This window comes from Kryptolebias marmoratus, linkage group LG21 (assembly GCF_001649575.2).
Source record: "Kryptolebias marmoratus isolate JLee-2015 linkage group LG21, ASM164957v2, whole genome shotgun sequence".
NCBI lineage: Eukaryota > Metazoa > Chordata > Actinopteri > Cyprinodontiformes > Rivulidae > Kryptolebias > Kryptolebias marmoratus.
In genome coordinates this window covers 14,825,488-14,846,142 of record NC_051450.1, presented here as the reverse complement: position 1 = coordinate 14,846,142, position 20,655 = coordinate 14,825,488, and the positions used below count along the sequence as shown (strand labels likewise).

Here is a 20,655-nt window from a genome sequence, read left to right as displayed (position 1 = left end):
GAACTAATCTGTAGCCAAGTTCCCTTTTGTGGAGAAAAAAAAACACAACTTTTGTGTGCATGTGAGGCTAATATGTCACCTCTGTCAGTGTTATGTAACCCAAGGAGGATGTTGAACTAAACAGAGTCAAAGTGAGACCTCAATTTTTTATTATTATGATGATTTCAGCACTAATATGAAAGGTACTGTGAACACAGATTCCTGGAACTTGCATAGAGCAGGTACAGGTCAGTATGATGATGTGAAGGTGAGCGGTGAAGATTCAGTAATATACTGCCATCATTTAGCCACAGGTGCTCTCTTTGCTCTGTATTTACTGAAAACACCTCCGTCCTCTAATTATTGCCACCCGTCGTAGTCATTTTCACATTTCGCCATTTGTGTGACTCTCTCAAAGTGGAAGGAAGGAAGACGTGAAATCGAGTCTCTGCAACAAAACAAGCATGTCCTGTGAGGCAGTAAGCCACCTTTCATGCTGTACGCTTCAGATTTCAGCTTTCTAAAACGGGCTCTAATCCTGTTCCCTCTCTTTCAACGTCAACCTATTTTTATTTATTTACCCTTTTGTATTTTGTTTGATTTCTATTTTTCCTGCCTCATCTACTGTAATTACATAATTTTCAGGGGTTTTTGGTTTGGGTTGGACAGCATTCTTTGGTTTGAGCTCTTTGTTGAGCTGGATTGTTTTTGAAACAAGGATAATGAATGAACACAGGGTGGGGCTGGTATAATAAGTATATAATTATAGGAATTTTGAACAACGACACCAAGTCTAGCCTAAAATATTCTTCTAAAATTACACTGAATGTATTTTTTTTAATCAGTTGTTGCTTTTGTTTTTAAGCTGGTGTTTTAATCAAGTAGTTTTAACCCAAGAAGCCACTTTTTTTTACCTGGTTTCATGTAGACATGTTAAAGGGATTTTTGCATTCTTTACACTAATTCTATACATATGTTATTAGTGCGAAGATGAGCTGTGTGCAGCATATATGCTCATTTTTGGATTCTAAAAAAGTGTGGCAGAAAAAAGCCTTCATAATGCAGAGACCATGTTGCTAGTTTCTCTTGTATATGTCCTTGTTTTGCAGGTATTGTGGCAGTTCTGTTTTGTGGCCTGAGCCAGGCAAGGTACACAATTCTCAATTTATCACACGAAGGCAGGACAAGGACCAAGCAGGTAGGTTTGCATACGATGACTAAAGCCATGTTTACTGCAATATTCAAGCGTTTTCTTTCTTTTTATTTTTCTTTTACTTGTTCATATGCCCTTTTTATGCCGGCGTCTTTGTGTTTTCCGTGCATAGAACCAGTTATTAATTGCCATTAGTGTTGTGCTTGTCTGGTGGGTTGTCTGTGTGGGAGACCAGTCTCCAGCTATCTGCTTAAAAGGCTGAGCACAGATGGAGGCCAGCACTTTGTCATACTGAGCCGGCAAGCTTCACAGAGGCACAAATAAATCAAAAGTGTACACATATCCTCATCTATGCATTTATTATTCATTATCGGTGCCACTGTGCAGCTGTTTATCACAGGGAAATTTTTTCTGAAAGGTGAAGCAGATTGGCTTTGAAATTGTTTGTGCATACATATAGTAAAGTGTGTTTACTGGCAGGATCCTTGTATTTGTGTTTTTATGATTTTTCTTGCAGCTGCAGCTAAAATCAAATGGTGACTTGCAATAGTTGAATAGCTGGTCAGATCGTATGCTGTTCTGTGGGATCCCTGATCAGGGGAGAAGTGGTTTTATATTAGACTTTCTATGAAAGCTGGCAACCAAAGTGGACAGTGTTGATGAAAAAAGAAACGGATAAATCATTAATAATGTCTGGTCTAATTTTTCAGGTATGAGAATCTTGATAATTAATAATATTACATATAAAGAAAACATTTATAAATATTTTTTTTGTTGTTGTTGTTCGTACAAGAGCAAATGAACTCTATGATTCTTCGTTTAGATTAACAGAACTCTGAGATAATGAGTTGTAACAGTCTTCTGATATGAAGTGTCGTGAGAAATAAGGAGCAGTCTTTTTATATATATATATATATATATATATATATATATATATATCCAGACTGCGCTTCTCATTTATTTTTTTTACACACTTTGACAACCAGCATGTGAAATAAAATCTTTCACTCGAAAAAAAGAGATGATAAAAACAAGTCTGCCATTAAATGCACAAATGATTATGCCCTGGGGCTGCAGACATGTGCAGCTGCTCCCTCAAAGGGAATAACATCAGCATCAGATTTGTCGTGTTTGTACAAATCTAAGCCTATTTACTCGTTTCTGCGAGGATCAGAGTTCTTCACTTTCACCCTTCTTGTCAGACACACACGTTCTGCTTCATAACACACACAAATTATGATTTGTGGGAAGAAGGTGAATCACGACACTTCACACAAAAATATAACAAAAAGAAGTTATGTTTTTAGAAAAATTACAATAATGGAACAGTAGGTAAAAAGAAATACAGAGAAGGATCTCAAAATTGTCATATTTTTGTTAAGTTTTTCACCACTTTCTCTTTTAAATTACACATTTTCTAGTCAGAAAAAAAAATATTCTTGACTGAAATGCCCACTTTCACCTTTACCTGATTATTCATACAAAAGGTTTCTTTGTTTACTCCATAGCAGAAGCAAATACAGAGAGCAATAGATTAAAATAATCACATGCGCACAGCTACATGCTGTACTACACCCCCATCCCTTGACCCTCTCCCTCATGATCCTTTTAATCTCTTTTATAATTTGCAGCTCTTTGAAGTCTTCAACTTCCTGGGGGAGATTTTCATCTTCAGCTACATGGGTTATATATGGTTTACATTTCCTCACCACGTCTTCGAAGCTCTCTTCATTTTGGGGGCGTTTGTATCCTTTTTCTGCTTGGTGACGGAGCACCTTCACCCCCCGCTGTGCAGTCAGGACTAGGCTCCTGAGCAGAACTCACTTCGCTCTCCTCTGCTCAACCCTTCCAAACCTGTGGCCACATTCCTATTTCCAAAATCACCTACCGCTTATTTGATTATATCCGTTTTCCTGTTTTCTGTTTTGCGTCTTTGCACGGCACTTATTTCCACACCTTCTAAAAAAAAAAAGAACAACTCAGAACTTTGTAGCTCAGCTTTGTGAGCTCTATAAATAACATTCAGCTGGCCTTTCATGCTCACTTACTCTACAGATTTGCATCACACAGTACACCATCAGTAAGGGACGCCAGCGAACTTTAACTTAAACAGGCCATTTATTATAATTACTTCAGTTTGTTTTCCATTTGCTGGAAAAAACTGTTTGAAATTAGCTTACAGTAGTTTCATTTGTGCTGCATCACCGGCTGAACCCCTGTGGCACTTAAAGATAATATCTTATCATTTCCACAGACTTCAATAAATGTTTTTGCAGTTCATTATATTCCTGCCTATTAAAAATAGAATCTACACTAAAAGGTTTTTTAATGAGCCACCAACTCCCACCTGATTGTCATCATATTCTTTTAAAACCCTTCTCTATAATTTTGGCTCAGACAATAGCAATCTTAAAAAATCACTTTCTTCTTAATAATTAATGTCTTGTAACTCAAATATTAAAAAATAGGTAATTTTCTTTAAATGATCAGGTATGTTTTGTATCTTGTGTTTACACCTTTATGTTCTCAACAAGTCAACAGCTCCTGAAGAATAGTCCAACTCTTATAACAAAAGTCTCATATTGAGAACTGCTGTCAGATTTTATTTATGAGGGACATGGATGGGTACTTAAGGACTGCTGGCTATCCATTATACAATTGTCCTTTCCGGATAGCTTGTGTGACTGGAGTGTATGCCAGAAAAGAGACTCCAGTGGCTGTATTCCAAAGAGCTGTTCCTTCACAGTCCACTGCCCAGATGGTCTGCAATTATTATTACAATCCATTGTCTACCATTGGGTCAAAGGGGCCAAGGTAAAGCATGGACTGAGCAGATTTTTTTTTTTTTAGAGCTCCGACTTGAGCCTGATTGTCTTCAACTGTTCCACTGTAACAAATGCCAAAAGTCCAAAAAAAAAAAGCCCACCGACACTAACTGGAAGTTGACCTGGATGTACAAACAGGTAGAAAGGGAAGTCGGAGTCGTCTGACTTCGTAAATGTGTCTATAAAAATGAAATAACCCCGGTGATTCAACCTTGTTAATCGCTCTTTGGCTATTCACTAGATTTTAATCGCTGCACCTTGCAGCCTTTGCCGGTGACAATGGAGATTGGCTTTATTGGAAACGAGGCTGAGATGAAAGTGCTTAATTACCTCCATTCAAATAGCTCAGAGGGCTTTTGATAAAGAAAGATGACTGCTTTTGGGAGCAGGATATTGCATTTGAAATTCCATAGGGTGCATGAGATCTAATATTGACTGTGGGAAGCGAGGGAACTCTGTTTTAGTAATAGCCCTGTCAGAGAAAGGTCCCCAGCTGAGGATATTGGTGCTTTTATTATTTCTTGCATCATATTTGGATTTTTATTTAGGATAAATTCAAGACCATTCTCTCCATTATTTTCTCATAAGGTTGTCGGTCTGCATCAGTGGCTTTGCTGCATCAATTTCTCGAGACGATCTTAAAAGACGCGCCTGATGCAGTTACTAGTTTAGTCTGGAATCACTGTAGATGCCTCCAAAATGAGTTACAAGACAACCTCTGCTTTAATGAGGTTAGGAGGTTATATGGAGCAACTATAAGTTCTTCCGAAAGTGTGACAAAAGACATTAAGTGTGTCTAGAATTGCAGCCATGTCCTTGGTAATTGCCCACCTATCATCTTCGTCCCCGCTGCCCCAAACACTTAACATTCAGCCCCATCCTGTGTGAGACATCAAAGTGGGAGTGTAGGGCAGAGACAGCTGGTACCGCCTGATTGGTTTCATACCTCGGCATGGTGCCACACTGCTGTGTTTGCATCCTAAACACATGCTTTTAAGAAATCGTTTCTTATGTATGCCCTCGCGCGCTGATTTGCGAAGCTTTTTTTAAATTATTGTGGCCCGGAGATTCGACACAAACAACAAGTGCAGTCTCAAAAAATATGAACAAGACAGCACAGCAATGTTTAAAAAAATGCAGCAAAACATTTTTTTTTATTTGTTGCTCTAAAAATATTGTGTTGTTTTGGTATAAAATGTGTTGAAATGTCTTTTTTTTCTATAATGTTTTGTTAGTATATTTTGTAAACTTCATCTGGTTTGTTACATTTTAAAAAATGTAAAACTTTCTAGGAAATATTGTCTTTTAAAATTTTTAAATTCTGTGCTTTGAGCAGGAGTGGGTTTTTTTGGAAATGTTTCTGTTAATTTTAGTTTGTGTCTGTTTGTTGTAGTCTTATAGATTAAATCTGATATGGTGAAAGCTTAAAATTCATATCAAACAACAACAAATTGTTGTCAGCTTCTTTAAATCCTGCACTAATTATCTATTGTTATTAGGGGTCCAAGCCCATGGAGGAGGTTCTCTTCCGAAACTGTTCCATTTTTATCATTATTATTATTATACATTCGTTTTTTCACATTAAAAAAGACAAAAATATTAAATATTAAGTATTCAAAGATGGAATCTCTACCTTGATTCAGATTTAATACTCATGTCGCTCTAAAAACTAAACCTTTTTCTGTCCTTGGAATAGGTTTGCCAAGTCCACAGAGGCTTTTGGGGTTTTTTTGTTTTTGTTTTGGGGGGGGCATAGTTTGGACATGCTTCAGGGGACTTGGACCTCTGTCATAACTGCTTGCAGTTCTAGTTTACTCAGTTTTTGTTCCAGCGTATCTTCACCAGAGCAGTCAAGTGAAAACCATGTCTCTACTCCCTTTTTTTATTACATAATACCAAGTTTGAGTCATTGTAAAGGGGAAAAATTGCACTTCAGCTCAGGAATCTGTTTGTTTTCTTTAACAACACTTAATCCTTAGTTATCCATCTTTATTTCAAGAGCATGCAACATCTACTCTCTATCTTTCCTCCTAAACCTCGGTCGGACGAACAAGATATCTTGGGCCGTCCAGCACTTCATGGTGTTCGCAGGTACTGTTTCCTTTTGCTTTTAGTGTCTTATCTCTTTTTTTATTATTATTATTCACTACAGCTGTTTGTATTTTTTTGCCTGAAGACAAGGAAATTGATTATCATCCTGTTTTAGTCTTCGGGACTTTCTGACACCTTGTACAGTTTAAAGATGCAACATAAAGATTTTGTTTGCAAGGCGATGCGGAATAGTTTCGCAGCAGCATGTTTCCCTGCCTGCCTGACCCACTTTACTTCTTATGTAAGAGAACTTCTTTGTGAAAAGCCCTTATTTTGCTGTTTTTTTTTCACAATTTTTCTACAACTCACAACTAGCATCTCTCCTGTCTGCTTCCCACGGGAGTAAATGATTTGCTGTGGGAAATGTTTTGCCTGGAAGCGCTGTTACCACTGTGCAGAAGTTGGTTTTACGGCTATTTTTCGTCCAGCAAGTGGTCAGTGATAGTTACAGCCAGGGTGTCATCTGTTTTTAATTGGATGGCTTTTTGTTGCCTGTTTTAAATAACTGCTTGATTGATGGTCGTCTGGTGGTTTGACTGATGGCATTATTGAGCTGGAGTTTTTTCTTTCCTTTCCTCAGGTTTGAGGGGGGTTATTGCTTTCAGCCTGGCCATCAGAGACACATCTACAGAAGTAAAGAAAACCATCCTCACCACCACTCTGCTTCTGGTGGTCTTCACTGTCTGGGTGCTGGGTGCGGCCGCCGATCCCCTGCTGCGCCGTCTGGACCTCAGGTTAGTGCTTGTCAGGCGATACAAGAAGTTTGATGCAAATCATCTCACCGTTTGTTCATCTCTGTGCATATTTAGCTCTTTGTTCATGAGGTTCCTGCATGTTTGAGTCGACCTCTCGCCCCTCGCCGTCCTGCTTAGCTTTTTTCGCTTCTGTATGTTTGTTGCAGCTCTACGGCACATCGCGTAGCAGCTCGACAGAAATACAGCTTCCCATGCTGTCGCATCAGATGCACGCTTAAAAAGATATTAGATAATACATTGCGCATAACGGCGCATAACGGCGCATAACGGCGCCACACGACGCGGCTGCTAATTTTCCCTTTAAAGTCTGCGTGCAGTCTGTGATTCGAGGCCAGTGGGCGATAATGATGGAGGCACACAGAAGAGGCGGGAAGGATGTGAGGCGGTAATTAGTTACTTATATTATTAAAGTGCCATCTATGGCCCAGATCACTGAGGCATAATTGACTCCCAGAGTCTTTCGAGACAACTTGTGCGCTGCCTGTCAGCATGACCTGATAAATCAGCTTGGAAAACATTTGAATATGTAGTTATCAGGCCAAAGAAAATGGGTGTTTTTCTTTTTTTAACTCAGAATTTTTAAAGATGAATAATATAGAATGTATTAACACTGTTGTGGAAGACAAAACTTTCATTTCAGTAAAAACTTGCATAAGAAAAACTGAGTAAATATAAAATAATTTTAAAAAGGACTGAGAAATTAATCATATTAATCACTTTAAACAATATATTACTGTATAAACTCATTTCCTTGTGAATCTTATGGGAAAATGTAGTAATAAAACATAAAGTTGAGATAGAATAAGATTTGATTTAAAAACCTCTTTGAACCTCAGATCTTCTTGAAGGCAGTGCCACAGCTGGCCTGCCCAGACTGACAGAACCGGGTCACCTGTAGTCCAGAACCAGAACAGTTCTGAGGCTTTTCAGAAACAAACACTGAAAAATTCAAACACCCTCTCCCAAAATGAAAACAGAACACACAGCCATTTGAGAATTGAAGTGCAACCTGGAGCAGCCGTGTTGTTAATGAACTGCAGACCGTTTCTGGTAACTCAATCTGTTTGTTGACATCTTTATATCCAAATAAGCTGCCCCTCCACCATTGTGGAGCAGACAAAGAACCAGTATCTGAGGGGAATCCACCTGGACACGTTATTTGGCTTGTTATATTTTTTTCCTTTGTTGTCTCTAAAGCTGATCTTATCTCTGTGTGACCGAGGTGCCTGAAATCTGAAATTACACGCTGTAACTTCTAACTTCTTTCAAAATCTGCCTGTTCACTACATAAATCTTTAAACAAAGCTGGCCATTCGAGGTCATAAATCCAAACAATGTGCATGGTTATCTTTACAGTATCGGTTTCTGTGGTGGCTGATTGGCCTGTTATCCTTCCTCCTGTGGCCGAACACTGACGGCATACAAACTATTTCACCTTTTGATGTCTTTATGAGTCGTATTATTGCCTTCCTTAAAACCTTCTGTTCACATTTATAACTATTTATTCACATTAGAAATAAAAAAAAAATGCTCACTTCTAATTGAGGCAGACCCTTTAATGTTGAGAAGCACCTAATTATAAATATAAATCTTGATCTTGTGAGTTTTATGGTGGACATTTGTCACGCAAATTCAGGAGTTTTCTATTTGTGTATGAAAGACATTTTTTGCATACAGTATAGATCTAGGATTCTGCAAGACGCTTGTCTTTTTTCTGTTCCTATGACAATGCGGGCTTTGTACTGATTTCAGTCGAGGACAGCGCATCAAGCCTTCAGGGCTGTCATGTTTCAGGGAACAACTCTGATCTTTTCACTTCCTTTCCGACTTCTCTTTTCATGTCCCTTCTCTAATTTAACTTTACCACAGAAACGGACATAGAGCCGTTTTGAAAGAGTTCATTATTAGTGAATTAAACATTATATTTCCTCACCTAGAGCCAATCTATTTCCTTTTTTATGTTTCAAAATGGCTTTGTGAGAATATGACTCTTGAACAAAGTGTCAAATTTTGTTTTTTTTATTGCTTTTATGGTGGGAACTAACAGACTAATTCTGCGCGTGATACTTGTAAAGACGTGTCGATTTCAAAACTTCTCGAAACACAGGAAGCAGCTTGTGCCTTTGGTTTAGCCGCATTTTCTCTTATGGGTAATTTGGCAGCAGAAGAGCTGCCGATTTACTGAAAACCTCAGATTGAGGCTTTTTTTAATCTAAGCTGAAAGAAGGATATTATTAACATGACCTTCACCAAAATGTGGTTAGTTTGTTTGTTTAGCAACACATTAATAAACAAGTTGTGTAGTTATACAATAAAGTTTAGACATGACTTAGAAATTAACTTATTATGATTATGGATTGCCTTTATCTGCCTTGGCACAGTTATTCAATAAAGCTATCGTAGTTAAAAAAAGGTGTTAATAATCAGTAGAGCCAAAAATCGAGGACTTGAATTTAATCTTTTTTCTTTTAAATTGTCCTCCTGCAAAGTTCAACTTTTGGGGATTGGGGTGTAAAAGCATGATTTAGTGCATACTTCTGTTTTGAGGTCACAGTTCCATGTGGGTTTGGTTCTACAGTAAGAAGAAACAAATGGGGTTTTTTTTTACGCTTGTTTTAAACGGACAATAACTCTTTGAGAAGAAGACAGAGAAAACAAGCCACCCTCACTAGTGAGGTCAATCTGAAGTTACAGACCAAGACAAGGTGGGATTTGCCTCCTACACTGTATAAAAGTCATATATTACAGTCGTACTTATCCTGTTTGGATCATAAAAAAATGACCTCCGAGTCGTGTCAAATTCCAAACCTGAGTTATATCTTCTTTTTTTTTTAGTAGTAAAATAGTAGAAATTTTTGTTTGTTTTTAGTAAATTTGTCCTAGACCTGACGCACAATAAAAGGCAAATAACCAATGTGTCCAAATGTGAGAAACTAAATTAAACTGTCGCAGCTAGCTTCTCTTCAGGGAGAGTGGTACTGTGGTTATTTAATGCCTGGTGGTGTATTTAACCGTGTTTTTTCAAAGCAAATGATTTTTTAGTCCTTATTCCTCCATGCAGCCGTCCTTCTGTTCAGTGCTGTCGTGGATCACCAAGAACATGAAACCTTTTCACAAACAGTCAGGCTTTCAGGCTCCTGATCCCTGAACTAGCTGCTGTTGTGCATTTTTTTTGATATTATTATTATATAGAAGTTTAAATAGTTTCTTAATCTACTTCTTTACTGTGGCAGTTGACAATAATAAGCCTTATTAGAGATAAGAGATGACATTGGGACTAACATGTCTTTTGTTCGCCTGCACCAGACCCTGGCATCTGTGTTGTGATCAATTAGGAAACGATTTTCACCAACAAATGATTCAGAGAAGAAAAACAAAAAAAAACAAAGATTTCATTATTAAATCTCTGGAAAGTAATTGTTGCAGAAGTGGAATTTAGTTTGTTTGATAAACCATGCATTCATACTGAACAATTTTGCAAGGTGCACATCTGGGCAGATAGAAGTAAGTCACCTATGGACAGCATCTTTGAGGTTTAAAGGCTGAAACAAGACAAGAAGCTTGGAACAAATGGACTCTTAGATTTTGTCCAGCCTATTGAGTAGACACCAGACTTCACTAGAGAAAAGAAGCTTTTAAAGCTTTTTTTCTATTTATCTCTCCTTTCCCTCTCAGTAGTTCTTCTTTTCTTCTTAACTTCAACCTCAATTTTAAGGTGCATTATTGCCAACCTATGAGAGTTTCAGCTTGCTGCTGCAGTTTTACCCATAAAAAACACTTTTTCGCTATATTTTACAAGCAGATTGTTGAAACAAAATCCGTTAATAAGTCGTTAAATTATTATTTTTCTTGTGCATGTACTCTCTTTCTAGTTGTCATGGTGGTTTCGTAAGAGCCAGCATATTCTCCAAAAAAAAAAATTTTCTTTGCTTTGTTTTCTTAATGATGTGCAAAAGCACTAACACTTGTTTGCAAACGGTAATTTTACTTTTTACCAGGCAAAAACAAACTTTGAAGTGGCTTACAGCCATCCAAAAAATATGGATATTGACAATTATAGTGAAACCGAATGTTCCAGTTTCTTCTCATTTAAGTGTAAAAACAAGTGAAGCCACAAATAAACCCGCTGATGTTCAGTCTGCTGTCCAAAGATGTTATTTTCCATTTCAGATGCTAATGTCTTTTAGAAGTAAATGAAAACTCTGCTTGCAAAAAGTTCTTCTACTATCTATGCCAGATAATGTCATTTAAATTTGTAAATAATTTGAATATATACATATATTTCTTTTTATTTATTTATTTTTTACATAGAAATGTACCCAACATATACCCATGGTATATTTGCATGTGTCTTGTCTGCAGTTTGATTGCGTATTGTTGTCGATGACCCCTAGTTTTAAGCACAGTCGTGTGTTGAACTGGTTTCAGGTTGTTAAACAAACACTGAAAAATGAAATGGCCAACCCAGTCAGTTAATGCACCCGTCTCTTCACTAATGGAATTCCTCCATCACACCCCAGCTCCATAAACCCATAAACCCTCTGTGGTTCTGTTCTCATTTTAAACTTGGTTTTACTTAATGATATGATAAATGACAAATAGGAAAAAAATGATAACATGTCAGATTTTTCTATTTGGGCTGATAATTACTAGACAAATTACCCATAAAGCATTAAGTCACCATTAACACTATTATTTCATTTGGAAAGTTTTCAGAAATATGTACTTCTGATAATAATGTAGTTAAAAGCTAAGCCAAAAAAGCCAGTTTAACAAGGTTGAGTCAGGTCCTTTAGACAATTACTTCTTAGATAATGTTTTGTTTTGTATAAGACAAAACGTATCATCTAAGAAGTAATCATCCAGGGGACCTGACTCAGACTTGTTAGATTTTTCTACCTGGATTATTGAGCATGCATCAGGAAAAGAAGCAAGTGTTTTGAATGAATACTTTTAAGGAACTGTAAATGTAGCACAAAAGATGATTTTGGACATACCTTTCCTTTGCAAGCCTGAGCCGCTCACTCAGTAAAACTTTTCAGAAGCCAACATGTGTGGGGGGCATAAGTGCAAAATGATTTCTGCAAGTTTTTACAACACGTGGTGCCTTTCGGGCCTCCATTTTTGGGACGACCGTGCTCATTTCAGAAAGACAGTCCCAAACTATTCTGCATGTAATGCAACAGCAGTTGTTTGTAATTTCAAAAGTCCAGATGCTAAAACTGCAGAATTTGTCCAGAGATTTCCCTTAATCAAAATCAGATGGATAGGTCTAAAACAAACCAAATACACCAAAAAGCAAAAACATCTTAAGTTGCTAAAAAATCAAATCAAGCAAGAATGAAAAATAAAAAAAACATTTCCCTTTAAAATAATAAAGTCATTTAACACAAGGTGATATTAAAATAATAAGTGAGACCATGCTATTGTTTAAACTATATTTGAATACAAATTACATAAAAAGTGCTTATGGAATGCATCTTTTGCCAAAGCTTATGCTGTAGTTTGCAAGGTTTTGGAACATTATCTCGATTCACAGCAAAATTTATTGCTTTCTGCTCGAACCCCAAGGATGGAGAGCCTCTTGTGAGTCTAATAATATGCGTTGACCCTGAAGCTGATGAGATGCTGCCATTTCAGAAATATTTCACAGGAACACTTTTTGGACAGATGTGAAGCCTTCCTCGTGTTTCTTTGTGCGTGTGTGAGTCCATATAAATGAGCAGTCCTCCCAACTTGGAGGCTAATACGTAACAGCTGGAGCCTGGCTAATGACTGGCCTGTTTGTTTAGAGTGGACAGATGGACGGGTGGAAAACCATGTCTCTGATGTCTCCCACTCTTCTTCACGCCCCCGCTGACCTCTTGTTTCTTCCACTCCCTCTGTCTTTAACGCCCCTCTTTTAATGACAAGAAAGCTCATAATGATTTTCCTTGCACAACAATTTGTATTTGCGAGAAGTCCCTTTTTTTTTAATTTATTCCAGCGTTGGACAACAACTGTACATGCATACGTGCTCGCCTCCTTCCTCCTAATATATGGGCTCAACTGACTTGAAGGAGAGAGGAAAGTCACTCAGGCACACGAGCCGGTGCAGACTACCCATAATAAAAAGATGTCTGCCCGATTAAATGGAAGATACTTGAGAGAACTCCAAAGATAAATGGCGCCTGTATAGGTTGCCCCCGTTTTGATAATGAAGGGAGACAATAACACAGCGAGAAAGGCTTAAATTGTCACTGTCTACTCAAGGGAAACAAATCACACGGAAAAACACAGTTTAATTTTCTGGCTTTAAATTTATTTGAACGTTTATAGACATTTTAAGCCCTTTTAATTTATAAAGATGTCCTAATAGGGCGTCTTTCTTCTGAGGGATGAATTAAAGGCATTCAGATGAGGGTCTTGCTCTTTGTCTCACTCGTCAAACCAAATGCATCCGTTCAATTTGTGCAAGCGCGTTCATTATTAATGCATTTTGATGATCTAGTGGTGGATTCAAGCTATAAGGCCATTTCCAGAACAGTTTGGCGCAAGTATTTATCAAAACCACCTGCAGTTTTTTTTGGATTTTTTCTTTTTTGTCTATCTACCGCAATTTTTCGTCACTTTTCTTTTTTCTTGTTCTGATTATTTTTTTTCCTCCCTTGACGCGCTGAAAGTTGAGCCTCATTTCTTATTGAACAGCTCTCAGCTTCAGTTGGCCCCGGGGTGTAAATTAGTCACAGTAACGCCCTTTCAAAGTCAACCAGCTGCACTTATCGTTGATTTTTGTCAAGTGACAAAATAGGGATGCACCTAGTTTTAGTTTAACACTGAAATGCCATTTTTGCTAGATGGTCAAAATGTTTCTTGATAAATATTTCAAGTCATTCAAAACAGCAGTTAGTAATCCTCTTCTTAAACTGTTCACTGTAATTACATTTTTCTTAACACATACTCAGCCCTGAATGACTCAGTCTCATCCTGTCTGGAAGTGTTCATTGTTCTTTTTATGTTGCACTAGAAATCGCAAAGCTTCCAAGTTTCGTATGAGAGGCAGGTCCTTTTGGTTTTCTTGTTCTTCTCTGGAACCAGTTCCAAGTTCTGGTACAGAACGCAGACAGATGTTTTTCATTTAAGGCTCTGACTACATGACTCCAGATATTTTCTTTGTAAACACACGTCCTTTTTCTAAGTTAGGGGGGAAAAAAATCTTCTTCCACACAAGCAACAAAAATAAAAAGGTAGGACAGCAATAACAGTAATATTGATAACATGAGAAATGCAAAAGAAGAATATTTTGATCCTGGCTAAGGGTTCTCATGTTGTTTTGACAGTTTGTTTTTTCAGTTAGTTATACTTCACAGAAATGGCAAAAACAGTTTCTTAAAAATTTCCCCCTTTGAAAGTATTTGTTCAAACCTCCATTTTTTTCCCAAATCTATTGTTTGTGCGTAATTAAAGTTGCAAACACAGCAGAACATGTCAGTTTTGTAGACTATTTGTGCTAGGTTGAACGGTGCCTAAACGTTTGTGTAAAACTTATCACCTGCTGCCATGAAAGCAGGCGATCATGTAACTGCCCGTGTCTGTGTGTGCATTTGTCTGCCTCTCTGTCAGCAAAATGTGGATGGATTTTCAGATGGAACTCTCAGAAAGTCATCACTGGCTTTGAGACGACCGCCACAGCTACTCGAACGTGGCAAAATAAAAAGAAAAGGGGGAACAACTTTGTCATTTGTAGACATTTTGAGGTAATATTTGGAGTTGTTGTAGCTGAGAGTCATCCCTAACAAATACTGCAACACTAATAGATCATACCAGATGTTTGTTTGAAACTTTGACGCAGAAAGAGGTGGGCAATATGCACGACTTCAAGGAATTGTAGTTGAAAAAGCAGTTTTTAAAAGTTTAAACTCCTGATTTTAATTGGCCCTGCCTTTTATTTATGTTTAACCTCAGTGTTATTGCTATAGCACTGCTATGCTATACTTCCAAAAACTATTTGCATGTATTATCTTTTTTGAGTGTTATATTTTTGCTTTGTCTTCATTTTGCTGTTTTATTTGTTGTTTGATTGGTTGAGCTGACCCTCGTGAATGCTAAAAAAAACAATCCCTTGTTTAACATTTAAAACAATAGTTTTCTCCATCCAGATAAAGAGCTTGGAGATCAAAATTCACAATGTTCTTATTCAGCATGGCAAAGAGCTCTACTTCAGCCATCATTTGCCATTCTTGCTTACGAGGGCGGCACGGCGTTATCTCCTTTCAAGTAAAGCATACTATGTTTTGCTCGGGCTGAAGTTCACACTCATTTCATATTCATGAAGGAAGAAGACTCAAGTCAGTGCAGCTTGTAGCATCGCAGGGTGTTAATGACACCTCAGTGCTGTATTCTGGGTCAGGACGGGGTCACTTCTTGGGGTAAGTGGGGAAACACAACGAGAGACGTAGAGGCTAGAAGGAACCCAGAGCGTTCCGACTCTGACGCTGATCACATGTGAAATGTTATCTCTTCACATTAGTCCTCCGGGGTTATCCTCTCTGGCACCAGATACAGGTAGTCCTCAGTCAGCTGAGCGATCACAACACACAAGAGACATCTGAGCTGATAAAATACAGGTGAGGGTGAGGGCTCCTGAAAAGCAGGCATGTTTTTTTCTGGAACACGCCGCTCTCCCTTCTCATACACAGTTCAGTGGGTTCCCTCTCGCAGCCGATTGATAGTCGTGGCGGCGTCTGGAAAGCCAGAGCAGATTGCCGTGGAAACCGCATCTGTCATATCGGCAAACGCGGCGGGTTCATCAGGTGGAGCTAGACTCGAGACGAAGGACTCAAAGTCTTGTGCTCCACTAACAAGACCCAGAGGCACGGCCTAATGGACGTGACGTCAATATGAAGAGGGAGGAGGGCCATTACGAAGAGCATTAGAGCAACAAAAGTGGCCACTTGCGCGTCTGTGTCAATCTGTTTGTGTGCGTATGAGAGGTCACACGGATGATTGAAATGCAAAAGTGGCATTTTTGCATGAATGCTCAATGCAAGTAGAGAATAGAGAAATCGTCTGTGTGTATGTCTGACAGGTGTCTGTGGGCTGAAAGAGGATCCACACAAGTATGAATAATAAAACAGGCCTTGAGCGCTTCGGCCATACGCCGTCTCACACACAAATGCAACAACAAATGCAAACTCAAACAAATAGGCATGCCCATTTTCCAAGTCAGCTGGTTGATCAAAAAAAGTACTTTGCTCTGCTTGTAATGTTCTGAGGAAAGGTTGTAATCAGGGTGAAACTGAAACACTACAAGTCGAATTTGCAATAATGGAGAAAAGTAAAAAAAAAAAAAACAGCTTTCAAGGCATTTTGGATTCCGGCGCTACATCGTCGTGTTGTTGGCACATTCTGTTCGTGTGGAGGAGTTTAGGAGGGTTCGCTTTGGAAGTGGAGACCGATAATGAATTCCGCTTACCCAGCGTCCCCGGCTGCTTAGCGACCTCACCTCTCAATCACTCTCAATGGGCACCTTTTTATTTATAGAGTCATTATTTTTAGCCCTCTATCATTTCAGCCGCCTGCCTCCTTGAAGAATTAGCAGATTGAACAATGGAGCAAAACAAGAGATCGTTGGGGGGGGAAAGGTGATCAAAAAGGAGCTTTTAAAAATCCAACCAATCCAGCCTTTTATATGATTTGCAAAATTTTCATAACTTTACTGGATCAAACCTTTCAGTAAAAGGTGAGAGTGGTGGACATTTTAAATTATTTGACTGCTTGCAGGATCTAAATTGGGCAAAGGTTTGGTCAAATATTTCGCTACTGTTAATAGTTGGAAATGATTTCAGATGAAGCAGTCTTTTACTGTTCTGGCTAGTTGTTTTTTAAACTTTGTAATCTAATTATACAAGAACAGAACAGCAAGATTCATATTCAGCTCAGAAAAACAAAAATATAGTTATAGTAGCAACCCTGAACATATTCAGTAATATCATCTTCTAAATAGGCTGCTTAACATTTCTTAGAATATCTAGCTTCCCCACTAGATATTTTATTACAAACATTTTTTTTAAATCTGAAAAAAGAGCTGTAGACTGCCGAGGGACGCTTGAGGAGAGGAAAAGGTGTCGAATTTCTTGCACCGATGTGCATCAGAGTTCTTAAATGCACAAAGATGGATCAATAATGCTTTTGGCTCTTTTTTTTATTATTTTGCATCTAGCAGTTTAGGTCATAATTCACTGGTAGAAGGAAAAATCTAGTCAATAATATAGAAACTTGTGGGGAAAAAATAAGGCTAAAGAGAAATAAAGTATCTTCAGCAACAAGATTATCATCCTAAAGATGCCTTAAAATCCATAAGAGGTGCAAGCTGAAGGTTTTGTTAGTACTCTGTTGGAATAAAAATGAGCAAAAATATATACTTAAAATACTTTAAGCTATCATATAAAAACTCGTGGGAATAACTCTTTTTTTTTTTTTACATCAATAATAGGATGTTAGTATCTGCTGATCTTCTGCTTTAAAGTTATTTTATTATGTTCAACTAAAGAAACATCTCATTTTAAAGTTTTTAGCTTTTCAAAAATATCATAATCGGCTTGTTTATTTCCATACTTAATCAGAGTACTAATATTTACTAAAATGTGTGTATTTCATTGCTGAGATCAGCAAAATTCACTTACTAACAGGCAATGCTCTCCATAGAACATGCTGCCAGTGTTCATTTCTAGGTTTGTTTATATTTTTACAACCAAAGACACTCAGAGTATTAAAACTATCTGCTAGAACCTGACTCTGTCTGTGATGTTCAGGCTGATACTAAAACTGTAGCATGTCTTTCTTTCTGACCCTTTAAGGATTTCTGTCTAATGAATAATGGTACTCTTCACCCTGAATGTCAGGGTCAACAGGGGAATGGAAATTTTTCATTGCTTTCTTTGACTGGTGCCAAAACTCGCTGCACTGTTTAGTTCTGCCTGCTTGTTTCCTTCCAGAGTCAAAAAAAAAAAAATCCTCGATCTGGGGGTAATCAAACAAAGACTCCTGCTGCACAGATGATGGGGTGGGAGGGGTGGGGGGTGGGAGAGGCATATTGTTCAGCAGAATCTCCTCACGCTGAGAGAAAAGGCGTGTATAAGAGAGGAAGGTTTAAAGTGAAGCTGAAATGAACTTACTGTGAGACAAGAGAGGGAGTGCTGCAACATGGTCATTTATTCAGTTCTGAGAGCCTCCGAGCGTCGCCGCTGCACAAATCAGGCCTATGCAATCAAATCTTCATCGAAGGCAACTGTGTGAAACTGTTATGTAACTGGTGCATGGCTGAGAGTAAGAGTCAGACCTGCAGAAATGATGGCTTGTGCGTATCTTCTTTCTTTTTTTAAATACTTGTCTAACTCGAACTATTAGACCCGAGCTCCCAGACAGGACCGGCAGAGCATACTTGGCAGGGGTTTAGTTGACCATCTGTTCCTCTGGATGCTGGTCAGTCTGAACTAGAGCCTTCTGGATGTCTCGCACACAGATAAAGAATCCCATTGTGTTTTCTGTCGGTTTTCCCCATGTACTGTATTTCATCGCGCTTCCAGCATCTGGCTGCCCCATGGTTTATGTGTCTGGATATTTTCTTTGCAGCGGGTCTGTGGTTTTCAGGGAAGGGAATATAACAGGAGGGTGGGGATTGGAGGGGGCTAGTGTAGATGGGGCTGGGGCAAGGGTGGGCTTGCATCGATTCGTACCCACCAGCAGCGTGCCACGAAGCCGCTTTCATAATCCTCGCTCTTAAATAATTCAGCAGTCGCCCTCAAAATTTCATCAGCACCTTCATATAGAGAACAATCTCCCCCTCAGCAGCTGCAGCATTGTGAGGAAAGTGTGAGCTCAGAGGAAGGGAGGGCATGATGAGGCAGCAGATGAGTGAGCAGGTGGAGCATCGTTGCTTTATAAAGCTCTTGTGTCAACCAGGAATCAGCAATTAGTGGGCAACGCAAGCTTCTCAGCATCTCAGACATAACACCTATTTTTACCTGAATATTGACTCGAGTAGATCGTGACGTCAATCTATATGAATAAAATACTCCTATACATGCTCCTGTTATTGTCTGCCAGCAGAGGCAAAGGGGCGACGATGCTTTCGCCCATGTCTGCGTCTTTTGGAGTCCACCCAATTCAAGTTGACCGCCGCAGCCAACTGATATTAGGAAGCACAAAAATTAGCTTTGACTGTGTGAGTTTTCCAGATATTGAGCTAAAACCTAACGCTAACAGATCTTGTAATATCACACGTGCATGGTGCCATTTACAAGGTTCGACCAAAAAGTCCACAACGCCAGCATTTCTTATCATAAAATAAATAAATATGTATTCTTTCAAGAAGCACTAGGCTACGGATTTTATTGTGTCTGTTTTGTCATTTATTACCTTGTCGTTTTGGCCTAAAGGGCTGGTTCGGATTATTAGAAGTGAGGTTCTGCAGAAAGGCTATAAACATTTAATATCTTACCTGTTGTAGATAGCTCTTTAAATGGCCTTAATTTAATAAAATGGAGTTTGTCTGACCAGATGTACGAGTTAAAGGCTCGTCCAATCGGAGCCGTTTTAAAACGCCTCCAATCTTAAAAATGTAGTTTAAAGATTTTGGCTGCTGTACCACTTTAAGTCTCCTGTATTTATTCAGCTTTTGCTATGAGCCAGCAAAAAAAAACACTGATACTCAGCAAAAAAACAAGAAAGGTGACAGCATATAAATGTGACAACCTCGCAGAGTATCAAGACTTGTGTTTTATCACTTGCCTAAAGGAAGCTTTTCAGCTCGAGTCTTTGGGGCATTTGTAGCAAAACTAAAGAAACGGAAGATGGAAAGGAGTGGAGTTAAAACACACGAAAACGTTCAAGTCTGCAATTAAAGTTTGATGAACTAGACTTGCATTCAGCTGTTTTTTAGACCAATTACAGACCGGCTGAAATATTCATAGCGTTGTTGGAAACTGGTTGGTATTCACAGACCAGAGTGCTTACTTAGGATTATTTAGGGTTGCAAAACACACAGCTTACACACACCAGTAAACAGCGTTGCAACAGAAAAAGCTTTTTGGTTTCAAACCCTCTGCGGGGCATTAATGATCATTAGACAAGTTGCAGTTTTGGAGAAATGTCAGCGAAGGCTCATACTGACTCATTCAGTGTGAAAACATGAGCAAACCTGCATGTTTTGCCCTTAGTTTCCTTTTCCCACAGTCACTGATGCTTCTTCCTTCTGGCAACTAGACATCAGTGACTGTTAATACAAGATAACATTTAATCAGGAAGCAAAATATTTAAACCATTCCAATATAAACATCTTAGCTATTCTATCCAAATATGGTGCATTTCATGCAGGGAACATTCAGATAACTTTCTTCACTGGATGGCTTTATTCCATCCTGAACACATTTAATAAAAACAAATGGGCTGTAACTAAATCTGTAGCACTTCGGCTGATTTATTTCTTCCTCAAAACAAATGTTCAACCATTTATCCCAATAAGGCAGAGGGACGCTCACTGAGGGCACTCATTTCTCCACTTAAAACACAAAATAATGTGTGTGTTAAAGAAGATGTGATCCTCATTTGACAGATCCTTATGTGTGTGTCGGTTTTTACTCTCTCGGGCAGTGAATGTTACCCAGATGGATTTGTCCGTGCCTCGCGTTCTGCAAAACACCGCCACACTATATTTAGGCTGTTTCCCCGTGTCGTGCTGAGACATCCAGGTGAACAGCGCAAAAGGAAATGAATTCTGTGTGATAATAATATCTTTGGCTGAAACAGCCTACTGGGTTTTTTTTTTCCTCTTGTTTTGTTTTGTTTTTTTCTTTCCATAAAAATTCTTGGC

General features: G+C 38.5%; 1 protein-coding gene across 4 annotated transcripts in view; it reads left to right on the top strand.

The window, feature by feature from the left end:
- LOC108230352 (sodium/hydrogen exchanger 9) overlaps positions 1-20,655 on the top strand; it is a 59,733-nt gene that overhangs the window by 21,300 nt on the left and 17,778 nt on the right. For 2 of the 4 annotated variants that reach the window (XM_037973192.1, XM_037973191.1), the window contains 2 exons: positions 1,089-1,177; positions 6,629-6,782. In XM_037973192.1, coding sequence (XP_037829120.1) covers positions 1,089-1,177; positions 6,629-6,782 — 243 coding nt within the window. Of the gene's footprint in view, positions 1-1,088; positions 1,178-2,763; positions 2,878-5,936; positions 6,049-6,628; positions 6,783-20,655 lie in introns of all 4 variants that reach the window. The other 2 variants (XM_017406443.3, XM_025003862.2) reach the window with 2 other exon arrangements.